General features: G+C 40.4%; 2 protein-coding genes across 3 annotated transcripts; both read right to left on the bottom strand.

Moving 5' to 3' along the window:
- Positions 1-1,319: 1,319 nt before the first annotated feature.
- On the bottom strand, positions 1,320-6,010 carry LOC115540718 (interleukin-8-like). The gene is made up of 4 exons (XM_030352243.1): positions 5,821-6,010; positions 3,241-3,373; positions 3,004-3,090; positions 1,320-2,840 (listed from the first exon to the last, which is right to left on the bottom strand). Exons 1-4 carry the CDS (start codon positions 5,891-5,893, stop codon positions 2,828-2,830), a joined length of 306 nt encoding a protein of 101 aa, XP_030208103.1. The 5' UTR covers positions 5,894-6,010; the 3' UTR covers positions 1,320-2,827.
- A 2,451-nt stretch (positions 6,011-8,461) lies between these two features.
- On the bottom strand, positions 8,462-9,822 carry LOC115540716 (interleukin-8-like). 2 transcript variants are annotated; one of them, XM_030352241.1, is made up of 4 exons: positions 9,618-9,822; positions 9,376-9,508; positions 9,138-9,224; positions 8,462-8,935 (listed from the first exon to the last, which is right to left on the bottom strand). In XM_030352241.1, the coding sequence occupies exons 1-4, from the start codon at positions 9,688-9,690 to the stop codon at positions 8,926-8,928; spliced, it is 303 nt and encodes a 100-aa protein (XP_030208101.1). In that variant the 5' UTR covers positions 9,691-9,822; the 3' UTR covers positions 8,462-8,925. The 2 variants fall into 2 exon arrangements, with proteins under 2 accessions (XP_030208101.1, XP_030208100.1); XM_030352240.1 differs by having other exon boundaries at positions 8,462-8,938; positions 9,618-9,821.
- Between the last annotated feature and the right edge of the window lie 8,412 nt (positions 9,823-18,234).

Raw genomic sequence — 18,234 nt, 5'->3', positions numbered from 1 at the left:
AGGACTTATAGCAAAAACGAAAAATAAGCAAACAACTTTACCTCAAGTCTATCCGTAGCCACTTGCTGCACTCGAGGGATTGCATTTCTCTTCAGTGAAACTCTTTTTGGGTTCTTTGGGTCAGCAGCTCTTTTCGGAATGGTGAAATCGTCCTTATCGAAATGAGCACTGCAGACACGGTCATCCTTCTGCCTCGTCTTGATTGGCGTCTCAATGTCCATATGCAGAACAATAAGCCACTGTTCTAACAGAGATCGGTCATTGTACTGCAATGGTAGTCTATGAAAAGTTTCTGGAGTGTAACTTTTCATTTTTTTTTCGCCGCCGGGGAAAACACAAACGCGAACCATCTCTCTCTAGACTACAAGCTGTAGACGGCTCGTCTTCTCAGGTGCTTGAGCTGTCCTTCACTCTATGCGTCAATCACGAGTGCAGTGCGTCTTCCTTCAACAACGTGCCATGCTTGATTGTAGCGAACAATTATTTTGTAACTAACTTACATGTGCAATTCCTTTAATTTATGTGTCAACACTTGCTATATATTATTTATAAATATAAGTTAGAAATTCAAAAACTTTCCTCCTTGAACTGAACTCCGGCGCATTCGGCAATCGACTTGTGTGGACTTCCTGGAAAGACGGACCTACCGGTAATGCTTGTTAAACTGTCTTTTTAAATAAACTCTGGCTTTGCAAACTAAGTTGTTTGTGCTTCGTTTTATGTGTAGGGACCCTAGTCATGCTACTGCAGAGGTTTGGTGCTATTTTTAACAATATTAGTGGTTCAAAAATGCAGATTTAGAAGCGAAACTCAATGCCCCAAGCCAACAACATGGACGCCAAACATTGCGCCCGGCAAACTATAATACTCGATTTTCAATTCAAAAGGTATCTGGAGGGCTTATTTGATGGGTATTCATGCCAAAAAAAAGATCCTGTGTTCAATTTGCGCCGGAATTACACTTTAAGTGCAATGTAAAGCTCACAAAACATGAATGTTCTCGACAAAACATGACTAAATTTAAGTGCACTCATCCTGAAATACATACACAAGTTACCATATGCAGTAAAACTAAAGTTAGAACAGGTATATAAAGTTAGCATTGCACTGCTGTGGAAACGTACCTCTCTCAATCCAGTGGAACGCAAACTGAGAAAGGAACGCAAAAATCCAGCATATAGCCACCACTAACCAATAGAGGGCGCAGTTACACAACAAATAAATCTCCCAATACCTAAAAACTACTACATGAACAAAACAAGATTTTGGTGAAATAAAACTCACATAACCACAAAATATAAAATGAAAAGATACAAAAATATTTTTTCATTCTTTAATCTGTTACACTGGGCTTACACCAAAAGATTTTCACAGTCACAGACTAAAAACTGAATGGGTAACATGAGGGTTCTTCCCGTTTGCCTCTTCCCACCCCTAGTCATGACATAACTTCTGTTGTGATTTGACACTATAATGGATAAAGACTGATCGATTGCTATAGCTCTCAATTTCTTTCCTTGAGTTCATAGTTACGTGCTTTATTTGATAACTGCTATCAAGGAATATGACTCCCATTTGTACTATGCATTAGAGGAGATGCTGTGAGATTTGTGGGCTTCTATGTAGTGTCTGCTGATAATGCAGTGGGCTGGTCTGGATAGAAAATGCAAGGGCTGAATTTTTGTCCAAGTCCACCCCTGCACTCACCTAATTCCAATAAAAGCACTGTGTTATATATGGTAGACAGCAGTCAGAGGGAAGGTATCTGATGCAGAAAGCCGAACTTTGATGTAAAGAATCATGATTTATTTAAAATAGACTTCAAAAGCCTAGTAATTAATTATAATTTATTATTTAATCTTGCTTATCTGTTAACATCTCTTTACTGTTACCATTATAGAAAAAAAACGAAAAAGAGCAAATCATTTTTTGAAAAAGTGCCAACTCCTGCAGAAAAGAAATGATTCAATATTTTTGACACAAATAATCAGTTATTAAAGGTATAGCTTACTTCTCGGTAATATTTGATCTCCAACTTGACATTAAATCAAGTCTGACAACAACACCAGAAACCCTTTTCTCCTCATGGTAATACTATTTATAATGGTGCTCGTCCACAAACTGACGAATAATTTGGTTTGGAGATTTTCCTTCAACGCCTTCTGTTATGGAGGTGGTGGCGGTCTTTCATTCAGATAGAAGTGTGTTTGCACCTGTGTTAGTGAGTGGATCAACATAGGCCTATTATTTCTCTAATTTCACTCACCATTTCTGTATTGTCGTTTTTATTCTTCATAATTATTTGCTCATTAAAAATGTGCTGCATAATGGAATACATAAATAACGAAGCACCGTTGACAGGCGACATAGTATCGATGCAAAAAGAATAACTATATGGATAAAAAAAATAAATCCATTTGTTTTAACTTCAAAAGCCTAGTAATTCATTATATACGATTATATGTAGCTTTAATAACATATGATCAATGAAAAAAATAATCTTAAAAAAGAATGATAGGATTCTTCTTATCAATTAACCTCCCACTAGTAAACCATTAAAAAATCAACTGACAAGAGTAAAACGCTGGTTGAGAAAGGAATTGCAAAAAATAAAGTATGCTAATAATAAAATATGTATTTTTATACTTACAATCTTTTATAAAAGGTTAAGCTTTGTGCACGGTACCATTTTATCTAAAAAATAACATTAAATAGAGTCTGAAAACGACACAAGTAACTTGGTGACCTTGTCTACTCATGGTAATGGCTTCTGATGGTGCCCGTCCAGCAGCCGACAGCCCAGTATTGAACAATTCTGTCTTTCTTTTCAAAGCCTTTTGCTGTGGAGAGAGGTGAAACATAAATAATTTGATGTTCAAAGGGTCAAGTGAGACGATCCAGGATCTACAAGCAAAGCTAGACTCTGCTGATCATTCAAGCGTGGGTCTGGATCTATGAATCAGAGAGTCTGGTTGCCTTTAGGATAGAGGGATCTGGGCTTACCTTGACATCATCCTCTTAATAACTTTCTTGACCCATGGAGCTTCATTATCCAGACAGACCTCTTGACCCGTCTTTTTCAGAGTGGCACTGAAACACCAAAATTTAAAAAAAAAAATACACTTCTCATATTCTCATAAATACACTTCTCATATTCCAACGAGGTCCAAGGAAAGATCTCCATAAAATGTAAGAGGTTAACAAAAAAGTGTGAACCGATTATTTCTGAGGAGGACTCACATGATCTCAGATTTTTCACAGTGAGAATTGGCCGGAATGATCTCAACTTTCTCGATGTAATGACGAATCAAACGTCTCTCTTTCTGGATGCAGCGGCAGCGCAGTTCCATCCCCAACCCCCTCAGACTTATTCCTGTTCGGAGACAAAAGTTTGAGTAGACTTAGATCACCTCAACACATATGCCTATGGCCAGTGGTGTAGTCTATTTCAGGGGTTTTCAAAGTGTGAGAGGGTGAGCCCCCCCTCAGTGAAAAAAATTCAGCTGAGCCCCCCCTCCCCCCCAAAAAAAGTTCTAAATACCTGTGTTTTCAAAGCTATCTTAATTATTTTACACATTTTAAACATCTCTGAACATAATTATAAAACATTTGAAACATATTTTTGAAACATTTGAAACATATTTTTTAAACATTTTTTTTTTAACATTTTAAACATATTTCTGAAACATTACAACACATTTCTTTATACAATTTAACAACTTTATCTAAGATTGGTTTAGCTTAACCTTTTTTAAATACATTTGAACATCTTAATCTGTGTATAAACTGCCATTTTACACAGATTCATTCAGGGTCCCCGACTCTGAATTTTCTGAGTCGAATCAGATCTGCCTTTTTTGTCCAGAGATTCGACTATTCGGCGGGGTTTGTTTACCGGCGTTGCTATGGTGACCTAAATTATTATAAGCAACTGAAAACGATGCCGGTTTGAAACTAAAACTGTGATTCTGAAAAAAGTATAAATGCTATCAAAATTCCGTTTCGATTGTATTGAAGATACAAGTGTGTCGATTTGTTTGATGGTTTGAACGATGGTAAACGGTTGAAAAATGAATGAGTTACTAAGTCTAGAAGTAGGTGTATCAGAATGGGCTGACGTCTTCAATGAAAACAGCTGAAAACGAAGCGGTATGAAACTAAAACTGTGATTCTGAAGAAATTTTAGATGCTATCGAAATTCTGTTTAGATATTATTGAAGATACAAGTGTGTAGATTTGTTAAATGGTTTGCACGAAGATAAACGGTTGAAAATTGATTTAGTTATGTTCAGTGCTTAATTTGAGGGGGAGCAAGGGGGAGCGCGCTCCGGAAGCTCTGACGCGCGCTCCGGAAGCTCTGACGTGCGCTCCGCCAGCTCCGCCACGAGCAGTATAAAAAAAAAATGCGCTGCGTAGCGGTAATCAATGAAGTACGACATAACATTGCGTGGGGAATAGGCACTTTGGCGCCCCGTGCTGCAGGCGCACACCCGTGTATAGATGGAATGAAACCCTCACTGAAGTCCCCCCCCCCCCCCCCCCCCGTCAACAATCCCCCCCCCCCCCCCCCCCCCCCCGTCCTCAGCGCTCCGGGAGCTCCCACTGGACAAATTAAGCACTGGTTATGTTACTTCTACAGTTGAAGTACGATTGATGATTTGAATCATCGACTTCCAAGGGTTTTTTCGGGTTTATTTTTCACGTCGCGCCCCCCCTGAAGAACTCTGGCGCCCCCCAGGGGTGCGCGCCCCACAGTTTGAAAACCACTGGTCTATTTTATTGTAGTGGGTATACTGTGATGATTCCCTCCCAGCCTCGTACAAACCCGTCCCACCGGTACGTGTACGTGTGTGGCACTTATGGGATGTCGCACCACACTCACCAACGCAGGGGTCTACAACCCGCTGACCTTTAACGATTATCAACAATCATGTAAAGCTGAGTAGGTTTATCAGTTTTAATAACAGTATGAACAAATAGAAGACAAAAATGAAGTTGTGCTTTGTATATCTATAGTAGCAATAGCACATGCTAAACAAGGACAAAATCTACGCAAAATAATTTAATGAACTGTTTACAACCATGGCTATGAGAAGGAGATGACAGGAGACTAATGTTTCACTCTTTCAATTGCTCTAATTTGAGCTCTTACTGTTGTTATCTAACATACCGTACAGTAATTGAATTGTGTAAAAGTGTGAAATTACTGCACCTTAAAAATGACCATGAATTAGCTATACTCTCATTTGCATAGTGATTAACATTATGAATTTCAATTGTGCATACCAACTGTATGTTGGCTGACATTTACCTAACTTGTTTTCCCTCCACTCTAACCAAGAATGCCTGTTTTTAAATTCCCTAGCCTGACACCCAGTCTGAAAGGCTGGCCAGGGGTTTTCATCTAAAAGTAACAAGGAGATATAAAGTGGGATTAAAACATTGTCTTCTGTTGACTACTTGTTATGTGGTTTACACATTAATATGGGAGGACTGGACACACACACACGCACACACACGCGCGCAGGGGGAATTTTATGAATGTGTGAATGTAGGAGATAACTTCCCCTGCTTAAAGTATTTTATTGCAGTTATACCCAACCGTTATTTGCGAAAAATAAACACAGAAGTGAAAGATCTGTCACAAGACGATTGATACGTATCCGTGCATATTTTTAAGTGGGTAGCCTATACGCAAATCCTGGTGCGTTCCTAGTGGGTATACGGCGTACACCTGCGTATCACGTAGACTACACCACTGCCTATGGCACACCCTCTTACTGTTATCAATCACATGAATTTAAAATAATTTGGACGTACCTTCAGTAATGGTCAACAAGGCTAGGAGAACCAGTAGTGAGCTGATGGGGATTTTGCTGCTTGAATTCCTCATATTTAGAATACAATTACAATTCTAATAACTGAGGTTTTCTGATCTGTTAATCGTTATTCTTCTTCACTCTCCCTTAGCTGCTCCTTTCACTCTCGCTGCTGATAACTCTGGCTCTGCAAAAGAGAGTCCCGCCTTTAAAGCTGTCCCGTTCCTCGCAGCAAACTCTCAAGGAAGCATTGCGCAATCCGGGAACATTGTCATTGGGAATTGACAGACAGGGTTCATGTGCTGTTAGCCAGACATCTACAGAGGCTCTGTTCAATTCCACACGGGACTGTATTGTGATCAGCACTGGTCACAATACTTATGACCAGTATTTGTCAAAATACAAAGTTAATCTGTTTAGATAATCACTATTTAAAGGTGCCATGACATGCTATTTCATGGATGCTTTAATATAGGTATTAGTGGGCCACCTGCACAGCATTCAAAGACGTTCCCGAAATTCAGCCGTGGTGCAGAGTTACAGCCACTCCGAGCCAGTCGCACATTGAGCTTCCCCTAAATGCGCTGTTTGGTGTCTGTAGCTATAATGCAAATGAGGAGGAGTGAGGCGGTTCAAGGAGGAGGGTGGGTGTGGCCCTGAACAGCTTGCAGCCACGGTACCATGCACTCTGTTTAGAGTGGATGTATGCAATGGCGAGGCGCACACAGCCTTTAGCCGTGTTCTGTAAATATACTAGAACACACGGGAGTCCTGGAGCTCTATATCTAAATATTATCATATAGCCTACATAGATATCTATATCATATAATATATATTATCCCGGCCAAAAGCTGCGTGAGCCGATATTATGAATCTCAAACGACCGCGTTGGGTTCTCCGACGTTCCTGGTCCTTCCACGTCCACGTCAATCTGAAGTAGACTGAACCGCGACATGGAGGAGAAAGGGATTGTTGCCGGGCAGCGCTTAGGCACCTCCGCCTCCTGCAGCGCCGAGGCGGTGGTCCCTCGTCAGCGGGAAGCTCAAGCGGGAGACATTTGCCGCCAACAATCCCTTTCTCCTCCATGTCGTGGTTCATCTTCTTGAGAGAGTCAAAGCCAAAGTTCCATTCCCCCAATTCATTCTCAACCATGGCTGAGATAACCCCCACTACGAGTCACGTTGTAGAAATACCAGAGACGAGAGTCTCTGGTATCGACGTGTTATGCGCCATAACACCAAAAGCAGAACGGTTATCCCAATAACAAGGAAGTGTACAACACTTGCGTTACAGTCCTGGAGCTCTATATCTAAATAATATCGTATAATACATAGATATCTATATCACATAATACATATTATCACGGCCAAAAGCTGTGTCCAGACGATTTTATGAATCACAAACGACTTTGTCGGGTTCTGCGACGTCTCTGGTTCTTCCACTTTCACATCAATCTGAAGTAGACTGAACCGCGCGCTGCCTGCTGCCGGCTGCCCCGCTGCCGGGCGATGGTGTTTTTGCGGCGGTGGTGCCCCGCGGCAACCGGCGGCATGTCGCAGTTGTACTTCAGGGAGTCAAAGCCGAAGTTCCTTTCCCCCAATTCCTTCTCAACCATGGCTGTGATAACCCCCACTACAGTCTCGTTGTGGAAATACAAGAGACGGCAAGGAACCGACAAGAAACACTTGTGTTACATTGTGTGTATTCACACACACACACACACACACACACACACACACACACACACACACACACACACACACACACACACACACACACACACACACACACACACGTGGCGCTCGCACAGTCGTGTCTCATTGGCGGGCCAAAGTCTCTGGGCGGGCCAGGCAGAGTAAGGGGAGGAGCGTACTGCTATGTGACGACATAAGAAACCATATTCCAAATCAGCGCTCTTGAGCCTCCATTTTTTTCAAAGGCAAGCAGAACACCTAGTGCTCGTTTTACACTGAACGCAAGTTTTAGCCACTGGAGGACCATAGGCAGGCTAGGGGAACTCATATTTATGTTAGAAAACCTCATAAAGTGAGATTCTCATGCCATGGCACCTTTAAACTTAATTTAGTTCAACTGCATCATTAAAGTATTAGTCGATTTCAACAAGGAACATGGCCGAATCTTGACAGGATCATAATTACTACTAATATAAGATAACATCTTGTTGGAGTCTGTGTGGATGATGGCTGGTTTAACCAGCATCAACTGGGCCAAGTCACACTAATTGGACTCTGGAGCTGGGAAAGGCTGCACACCTGTTTTGTTTTGCATTGAGAACTCAATGTGCACAGGTTAAACCAGCAATCCCCACACTTAGGGAGAGATCTTCTACATGGCAGCATGGAGCACCAGGCCATTTATCATTATCTGCAAACCGGCTTCAACATCTCAACCCTTTGTCATTTGACTGACGGAGAACAATAAAAGTCACTCTCATGGTCTCTTATCCTGTTCACGCCTCTCCTAATTGACCAATATAGCAAGCAGTGTATATTTGCTTTTATTCCGAAAAATATTTACACTGTTTAAAATGTAATGGTCTGTATAAGACAAGACTGAACATACAGAGAAGGACAATAAAATCACTGTTTTATAACGATAGAACAGATAAATAAAAACATATGTAAGGCCAACTGCATGACTTTATTCATGAATAAAAAAAAGCATGCAAGGTATTTTCATTGTTATATTTTATTTTAAATAGATACATATTTCTTCAAAAGCATGTACGTTTAATAATAATAAATTGATAAATAAAACAAATAAATAGGTCTTACATACTCAAGAATTTTCAAAACATTTTCCAAGTTGTACCATTGAGAAAAGAAGGGAAAACTCCTTCAGAGGTAGATAAAACAATTCTCTTGTAAATAAATATGCTAATAATGAAAATCTTCATGTATCATGCAACAATTATAATAGGTATAGCTTAATAGTGCCCGGCACTATTTCACCATGAACATAACATAAATAGTCTGACAACCACACAAGCAACTCAGTGACCTTGCCTCCTCATGGTAATACTACTTCTGATAGTGTTCGTCCACAAACAGCCTAGCATTAAACAAAGCATTGAAATCTGGAGATTTCAACGGCTTCTGCTGTGGAGAGAGGTGGAAAATAAATAATTAGTTTGAGCATTCGAAGAAGCTTTAAACATATCCTCCATGTTAAAAGGGTCAAGTTACACAATCCAGGAACTACAAGCAAAGCGTCACTTGTTCTGATAATTCAAGCGTAGTTCTGGACCTATGAAACAGAGAGTCTGGTTGCCTTTAGGAGAGAGGGATCTGGGCTTACCTTGACATCATCCTCGCAATAACTTTCTTGACCCATGGAGCTTCAGCATCCAGACAGACCTCTTGGCCCGTCCTTTTCAGAGTGGCACTGCAACACCAAACAAGAAGCAGACAATGAGTTAGAACAATCACTTCTCATATTCCAACAAGGTCCAAGGAAAGATCTCCATACCATTTGAGAGTTTAACATCACTGTAGAGAGAGGTTTTGTGAACAAAATATTTCTGAGGAGGACTCACATGATCTCAGTTTCTTCACAGTGTGAATTGGCCGTAATGATCTCCACCATCCCGATGTGACGACCAATCTGACGGCTCTCTGTCTGGATGCAGCGGCAGCGCAGTTCCATCCCCAACCCCCTCAGACTTCTTCCTGTTAGGAGATAACATTTAGGGTAGAGTTAGATCACCTCAAGACACGTGTCTATTGCATACCCTCTTGCTCTTAACAATCACATGAATATAGAAGCATAAGGACCTACCTTCAGTAATGGTCAGCAAGACCAGGAGAACCAGTAGGGAGCCGATGGGGATTTTGCCACTTGTCATCTTCATTTTTAGAAAACAATCAAACTTTTTACAACAGAGGTTTTCTGTTCTTCTAATGTTTGACAGGTTCTTCGCTACTTTTCTTCTCTCTGCTTAGACAACTCTTGTCACTTACACTGCTGAATAACTCTGGCACTGAGGAAGAGAGTTCCGCCTTTTAAAGCTGTCAGATGACACAGCGAGCTCTTAAGGAAGCATGGCGCAATCCAGGAATGTCATGAAAGGGAATTTACAGACATCATGTTTGTAAAGACAGCTCATGTGCCGGCTTCTGCATCAAGATCAGCCTCAGGTTTTTTCCACACAGGATGTACAATTATCGTGACAAGTAATTTTCACCATACTTGTGACCAGTACTTCTACAATATAAACTATTATGCAGTGAAGAAAATAAATGTTTTTAAACTTGATTTAGTTCAACAGCCTCATTGAAGTCTGTTACCACAAGGGACGTGGCAGGATCTTTCCTCTATGAGAGGTTGGAAACCATAATGAAGACTGATATCTTTTTCAACTATTTATGATAAGGTAATCTTTTTATTATGAATCAGTATGAGGGGTAGAAGTATATTCATTCACAACTACGATTAATGCTTATCTAACATAAGGTCAAATGTACTTTATCAAATCCTGAATCTTTTTTAGGAACTACCACTGTTATAACTACCCCTACCAATACTCATAACAATAACATTAATAGCAAAAGCTTTATTCTTTTGTTGATGTTGTTTTTAATAATATTAGTGGTTTTAATAAATTAATTTAACCGCAAGCGGTGATTAAATGGGTCCGAGCAAAATTAAAAGTCAAGAACACACTAATGGAAGATATATAAATATGATATATAATTATGAAGGAAAGATGTTCCACTCAATGCAGTACTGTGCCTTGGCTTTCAGGTGAGCTGTAGAGCAATAGCCGAATGTCATGTTCAGCTTGTTCATAATGCTCTGATCGGAATTCAAACTCTCAATCAAAGGCTCACCTGTAAGGCATTATCCCATTGAGCCACTTATAAACCTGAACTGCAGCCTCATTCACATGGTCACAATGTCTATTGATAAGCACACAACATCCAGAAAAACTCAAAGCACACATTTCTCAAATGAATTATGGGCTTTCTTAAAAGCGTACACCTTAAAATCTTTGAAACTGTGGGGAAATTAAATATTTGTAGTCAACAACACTAATGGCAGAAATATAAATATGACTTTAGGGTTAATTAGGAAAGAAAAATGGTTAACGCAGAGGTTCCCCTTAATGCCATACTGTGTCTTGGCAGTCAGATTCTTGGAAACTAATGAGCCGGAATGTTGATTGCCTGAGGAATTTCAGGTGCTGTTCAATGTTGTTTCTTAAATGAGCGGCCATGACAGAATGTCATGTTCAGCTTGTTCATAATGCTGTAATCAGGATTCAAACTCAACCTAGGATCACCTGTACAAGGCATTATCCCATTGAGCCACTGACATTCCTGAACTGCATGAAGCCTCATTCACATGGTGAAAAGGTCTATTGATAAGCACCAGTGGTGTAGTCTATTTTATTGTAGTGGGTATACTGTGATGATTCCCTCCCAGCCTCGTACAAACCCGTCCCACCGCTACGTGTACGTGTGTGGCACTTATGGGATGTCGCACCACACTCACCAACGCAGGGGTCTACAACCCGCTGACCTATAACGATTATCAACAATCATGGAAAGCTGAGTAGGTTTATCAGTTTTAATAACAGTATGAACAAATAGAAGACAAAAATGACAAGTTGTCCTTTGTATATCTATAGTAGCAATAGCACATGCTAAACAAGGACAAAATCTACGCAAAATAATTTAATGAACTGTTTACAACCATGGCTATGAGATGGAGATGACAGGAGACCAATGTTTCACTCTTTTAATTGCTCTAATTTGAGCTCTTACTGTTGTTATCTAACATACCATACAGTAATTGAATTGTGTAAAAGTGTGAAATTACTACACCTTAAAAATGACCATGAATTAGCTATACTCTCATTTGCATAGTGATTAACATTATGAATTTCAATTGTGTATACCAACTGTATGTTGGCTGTCATTTACCAAACTTGTTTTCCCTCCACTCTAACCAAGGATGCCTGTTTTTAAATTCCCTTGCCTGACACCCAGTCCGAAAGGCTGGCCAGGGGTTCTCATCTAAAAGTAACAAGGAGATATAAAGAGGGATTAAAACATTGTCTTCTGTTGACTACTTGTTATGTGGTTTACACATTAATATGGGAGGACTGGACACACACACACACACACACACACACACACACACACACACACACACACACACACACACACACACACACACACACACACACACACACACACACACACACACACACACACACACGCGAGAAGGTGGGGCTCGGCCCGCCAACTAACGTGCAGAGATGCAGGGGCAGCTTCGCGCTTCGTAACAGAGACAGGGCAGAGCGCGAGCGCGCAGGGGGAATTTTATGAATGTGTGAATGTAGGAGATAACTTCCCCTGCTTAAAGTATTTTATTGCAGTTATACCCAACCGATATTTGCGAAAAAATAAACACAGAAGTGAAAGATCTGTCACAAGACACACACTTTCACAAGCACACATTTCACAAGAGAATTAAGGGCTTTCTTGTAAGAGTAGAGATCTGAAAATTTGCACTGTTAATGGTATCCACCTAATGATAGCTGTATTGCAGTTATATAATAACAAAATGGTCGTATGGCAAAATGGGTTGGGACTGTGGACGGTTGGCTTTTTTATGAAATTGTGGGAAAAGTAAACATTTTTAGAGCAGAAGACGAGAGTGAAAAAGATGCATCCGATTTTAGAGATTAATATGATGAAGGAATTTTGATTTCAATAAGAAGAAATAAGGCTAGTTCATATTTTTTTTGAAATTGCGCCACATTTGGGTGCAGTACCACATTTAGGTTTATGTGTAGTGGGGGGTATTGGTATCCAAATAATAGTAGCCGTATGTTTTTTTTATACAATAACATTTTTTATAAAATGGTCACATAAGAATGATGGGCATACTGCTCCAACATTATTGGCCAATATTTCTCAAATGGAACTAAATGAAACAAATTCTGTGTGATGATTTTTGTGAGGCTTGGTCTAAAGATTTCATGTGGCAATTTTGGAAAATTTCTGATTATTTTTGTAGCCTGTGAATCTTTTTATCATGTTTGGCTTTAATATGAAATTGTGGGAAAAGTTAAGATTTTTAGGGCATAAGACCAAGGGTTTTTATAGATGCATCTGATTCTAGAGATTAATATTCTGAAAGAATTTTGAGCCAGGTCGATCTGGTGAGAAGAAATAAGCCTAATTCATGATTTTTTACAATAGCGCCACCTTTGGGTGCAGTACCACAACGTTTGGGTTCATGGGTAGTGGGGGTTATTGGTAACCTAACCTGAAAATGACAAGTGTTTTCGACTTACGGTATAGGCTTCAGTATGACTTATACAGAATTTGAGGGAAAAAAAACGTTAGAGAAACTATAGGGGACCAAGCAGCTCCGCTGCTCGGACCCCTAATAACTAAATACACAGATGAATGTATGAATGAATTGATAAAATTTTGTTTTGTATTCATTTAACAGATCTATTTTACAATGAATTGAAGAACATGAAAATAAACAATAAATGTTACATTTGATTTTCAGACCTTAATATTTTTTGTTTCTTAAAGATTGATTTGCATATTTAAATAAGAATGTAGGATTATGACATTAAGTCAGATGTGAAAAATGTCTGGTCACCATCAAATTAAATAATCACCTATATTAAATGTATACTGACCAGAAGGATTGCATAGCTCACAATGTACCATGATGAATTATATTGATTGTGAAGGGACATATCTATATTTCCTTTACATATAAGTTCATCAAAATGTAGCATTTTGGGTGTTTACATTTGATTCGGTAAATCCTACCATGACACTGTTGTCTATCTGAGCACAAAAATAATTCAACTGATGCTGTACAGAAGGTTTACAGATTACAAAAAGACGATAGGAAAATGTGTTGATACATGAAACCTATTAACTTACCAAAGCCTCACCTGCCGCTTCCAGGTAGGAACTATATTAATTATAGTTAACACTGACTCCCTCATTGATCTCTTTGGCACATGTCCAAGAGCGGATGCATTATTTACAAACACACATTAACAGAAAGGATCAATACAACATTGTTGGCCGATTATTGGACAAAGATGGACGAATTCATTTTTTATTTTTAATATAGCTTTGTGTTGCCATTATTTGAAATGAATGCATATTTTATTGAAGTGCAGCATATTACTGCTTTTGCTAGAGAGCAGTTCCATACATTTAAACAGTCGGTCTCCTCATTGTATATTTTCCTGTTCACTCCTCTACTATCAGGCCAATACAGCAGGCATTGTACATTTTAGGGTTAGGGTTATTTTTTGTTCAGAATGATATATATTTTGATTAAAATGTGAGGGTCAGAACGGACTGAACGAATTGAAAAGCAGGAGGAAATGACTGCCCTATGATAAATGATAGAATTGAGAAAAATAAAAGAATGTGAGACAAACAGCATGACTAAGGGAAAATGCCCGATCCAGTTTTACACAAGCCATAACTTAGGCCCAATCTCAATACTTCCCCTTACCCCTTATCTTCCCCCTTACCCTTGAAGTTGCGCGTTCATGTGAGAGCTAGTGGTGTCTCAATACCCAATTTGATCAAGATTAAGGGATAAGTTTGAGTGCTATGTACCCCTTATTTTTTAGATGATTTGAGAGCTCACTTGCTCCTCCAAGGGCTATCCCAGAGCACATAGCGAAACCGGGAATTTTAAAAAAAACATGGCTGCTTGAAGCGAGGGATATTTTACAGCTATCTACACAACTTTTTATATGTTTATAATGACTCGGTTTGATCTGAAATGTGCTACACGAACGATGCATAGTATTGTAGGTCTTAACTGAAGCTTTCAAACGGTAGTTTTAGGATACAATTAGCGCGTATACCCCCACTCCATTGGCTTATATGGTAGCTTGCCAGCTAGATGCTACACACACCCTCAACTCTTCAACGATGGTGGCAGCATCTAAGAAGTCCCACAAATGTAAGTATTTTTCGCTTATAATTCATTTAAAAGTGACGACAGTCTTGTTTCGTGCTCTATACAGTCGTATACATATATATTTGCAACCATGTTCTTCTTTGAAACTTCGTTAAATCGCTAGTTTCATAGCTCATACAGTCACGCATTTCTCGGACTAGCCTGACTCCATGCATGTGTAAAGATAACTTTATTATCCACGAATTACGTTTGATATCTGTGATTGACAGCACTTGCTTTGGAGACATCGATCCGTGCTTTACATGTAGGCCTACTGTCCACAAAACAATTACGACAGTCTAGTTTTGTGCTCTATACAGTCGTATATATATTTGCAACCATAATTTAAACTTTTTTAAAATCGCTAGTTTCATAGCTCATACAGTCACGCATGTCTACAGATAACTTATCCGCGAATTCCGTTTGATATCTGTGAATGACAGCACTTGTTTTAAGACATCCAACTGTGCTTTACATGTACCATCCTGTATTATCCAGGGACGCCAGAGCAAACCCGACATCTGATAAAATTTCGAACAGAAAATGATCACAAATTTGTGAGATCGAAATTCTTGGCTAAGCACCTATGGGAGTGAGTTATGCGATCAATGTTGTAGCCATTAATTATTGTATTATTAGGCCTATTATTGTAATCAGTTGTAATTAATTCCTGTCCATGCGTACATTGTTGTTGTTTATGATACAGGACCAGTGGCGGTTTTAGGCACGGGCGACCCGGGCAGACGCCCGGGGCGGCATATTTGCGGGGGTCGGCAAATCACATGGGGGGCGCCACGAGCAGTATAAAAAAAAAATGCGTTGCGCAGCGGTTATCAATGAAGTACGACATAATATTGCGTGGGGAATAGGTATTTTGGCGCCCCCTCTGGCTGCAGGCGCACACTTGTTCGTATAGACGGACAAGTGTGCGTCTATACGAACCCCCCCCCACAATGCATACGTTAGTTGTATGAATTATTTTGTTTATGTTGTATAGGTTGTGTGTCCTTCAAGGAGCTACGAACACCCAAAACCGGGTCGGGGACTGACAGGGGGGAGGTGACTGCTGCCAACGGGCAGTTCTTTGAGTATATGCATGAGGTGATGGGTGACAGGCCTGCAATGGACCCTCCTGTGGTGGTGGCCTCCTTTTCAGAGGATCCCACGCAACTCCTCATGGTATGTAATGAGTACATTGAGTGGTCTGGATTTTCTGAATAGCAGAATGTGAACATGCTCTTATTGCAATGTGCAGTCTCTCTCTCTCTCTCTCCCTTTCATTTATATAAATATATACATAAAGTACCGGCCATACAGCCATTCACCCTCACACCCCCTCCTCCTGTGACTGTACTCACCCCCTCCACCCTGGCCTGGACGGCTATGAACCTTCTCCCAGCCATTGAACTATGGAAAGCCAAGAAGGCCACGTCCGGACCTAGATTGGCGCGGTAAAAGTGCAAAACCGTACGGAATCCGTACGGAATCCGTACGGTTTCCGTACAGTTTCCGTATGGTTTGGCAAGAATTCCGTACGGAATCCGTACGGAATCCGTCCTTCCCTGTGTGTGTGTGTGGGGGCACTCCTAGCGTCCTTCCCTGTGTGTGTGTGTGTGTGTGTGTGTGTGTGTGGGGGCACTCCAAGCGTCCTTCCCTGTGTGTGTGTGTGTGTGTGGGGGCACTTCAAGCGTCCTTCCCTGTGTGTGTGTGGGGCACTTCAAGCGTCCTTCCACGGGGTTGGGCACCAAATTAGGCCACGCCGAAGGTACTCCCACCGGAGGTTATTCCTTCCTCCATGGCCTCCTTAAATCCAGTGTACTCCGGATACACCAGTAGCCTGAGGACCAGGGAACACGTATTGGCCGTGGGGAAAAGGGCTGGTCCATCTTCCTCATGGAGGAATTCAAGCCGGGGTCCGATGGGAAAACCCACGGCAGGAATTCTTTGAAGGCCTGTGGCAAATGCCAAAACCGCCCCCAGTTTACCGCGCCAATCTAGGTCCGGATTGTGGCCTTCTTGGCTTTCCATATTGAACACTACTGTTTCCATATGTTTACTGTTCCGTAGTATTCACTGTACTTACCTCACGCATCCTCCCCCACACCAATTTTGAACAATCATATATAACACGAAAAATAAGCAAACAACTTTACCTCAAGTCTATCCGTAGCCACTTGCTGCACTCGAGGGATTGCATTTCTCTTCAGTGAAACTCTTTTTGGGTTCTTTGGGTCAGCAGCTCTTTTCGGAATGGTGAAATCGTCCTTATCGAAATGAGTACTGCAGACACGGTCATCCTTCTGCCTCGTCTTGATTGGCGTCTCAATGTCCATATGCAGAACAATAAGCCACTGTTCTAACAGAGATCGGTCATTGTACTGCAATGGTAGTCTATGAAAAGTTTCTGGAGTGTAACTTTTCTTTTTTTTTTCGCCGCCGGGAAAACACAAACGCGAACCATCTCTCTCTAGACTACAAGCTGTAGACGGCTCGTCTTCTCAGGTGCTTGAGCTGTCATTCACTCTATGCGTCAATCACGTGTGCAGTGCGTCTTCCTTCAACAACGTGCCATGCTTGATTGTAGCGAACAATTATTTTGTAACTAACTTACATGTGCAATTCCTTTAATTTATGTGTCAACACTTGCTATATATTATTTATAAATATAAATTATAAATTCCAAAACTTTCCTCCTTGAACTGAACTCCGGCGCATTCAGCAATTGACTTGTGTGGACTTCCTGGAAACACGGACCTACCGGTAATGCTTGTTAAACTGTCTTTTTAAATAAACTCCGGCTTTGCAAACTAAGTTGTTTGTGCTTCGTTTTATGTGTAGGGACCCTAGTCATGCTACTGCAGAGGTTTGGTGCTATTTTTAACAATATTAGTGGTTCAAAAATGCAGATTTAGAAGCGAAACTCAATGCCCCAAGCCAACAACATGGACGCCAAACATTGCGCCCGGCAAACTATAATACTCGATTTTCAATTCAAAAGGTATCTGGAGGGCTTATTTGATGGGTATTCATGCCAAAAAAAAAATCCTGTGTTCAATTTGCGCCGGAATTACACTTTAAGTGCAATGTAAAGCTCACAAAACATGAATGTTCTCGACAAAACATGACTAAATTTAAGTGCACTCATCCTGAAATACATACACAAGTTACCATATGCAGTAAAACTAAAGTTAGAACAGGTATATAAAGTTAGCATTGCACTGCTGTGGAAACGTACCTCTCTCAATCCAGTGGAACGCAAACTGAGAAAGGAACGCAAAAATCCAGCATATAGCCACCACTAACCAATAGAGGGCGCATTTACACAACAAATAAATGTCCCAATACCTAAAAACTACTACATGAACAAAACAAGATTTTGGTGAAATAAAACTCACAGAACCACAAAATAAAAAATGAAAGGTTGCAAAAA

Source organism: Gadus morhua, chromosome 3, assembly GCF_902167405.1.
Source record: "Gadus morhua chromosome 3, gadMor3.0, whole genome shotgun sequence".
Taxonomy (NCBI): domain Eukaryota; kingdom Metazoa; phylum Chordata; class Actinopteri; order Gadiformes; family Gadidae; genus Gadus; species Gadus morhua.
The sequence above is the reverse complement of the archived record's forward strand: the minus strand, read 5'-3'. Positions and strand labels throughout refer to the sequence as shown.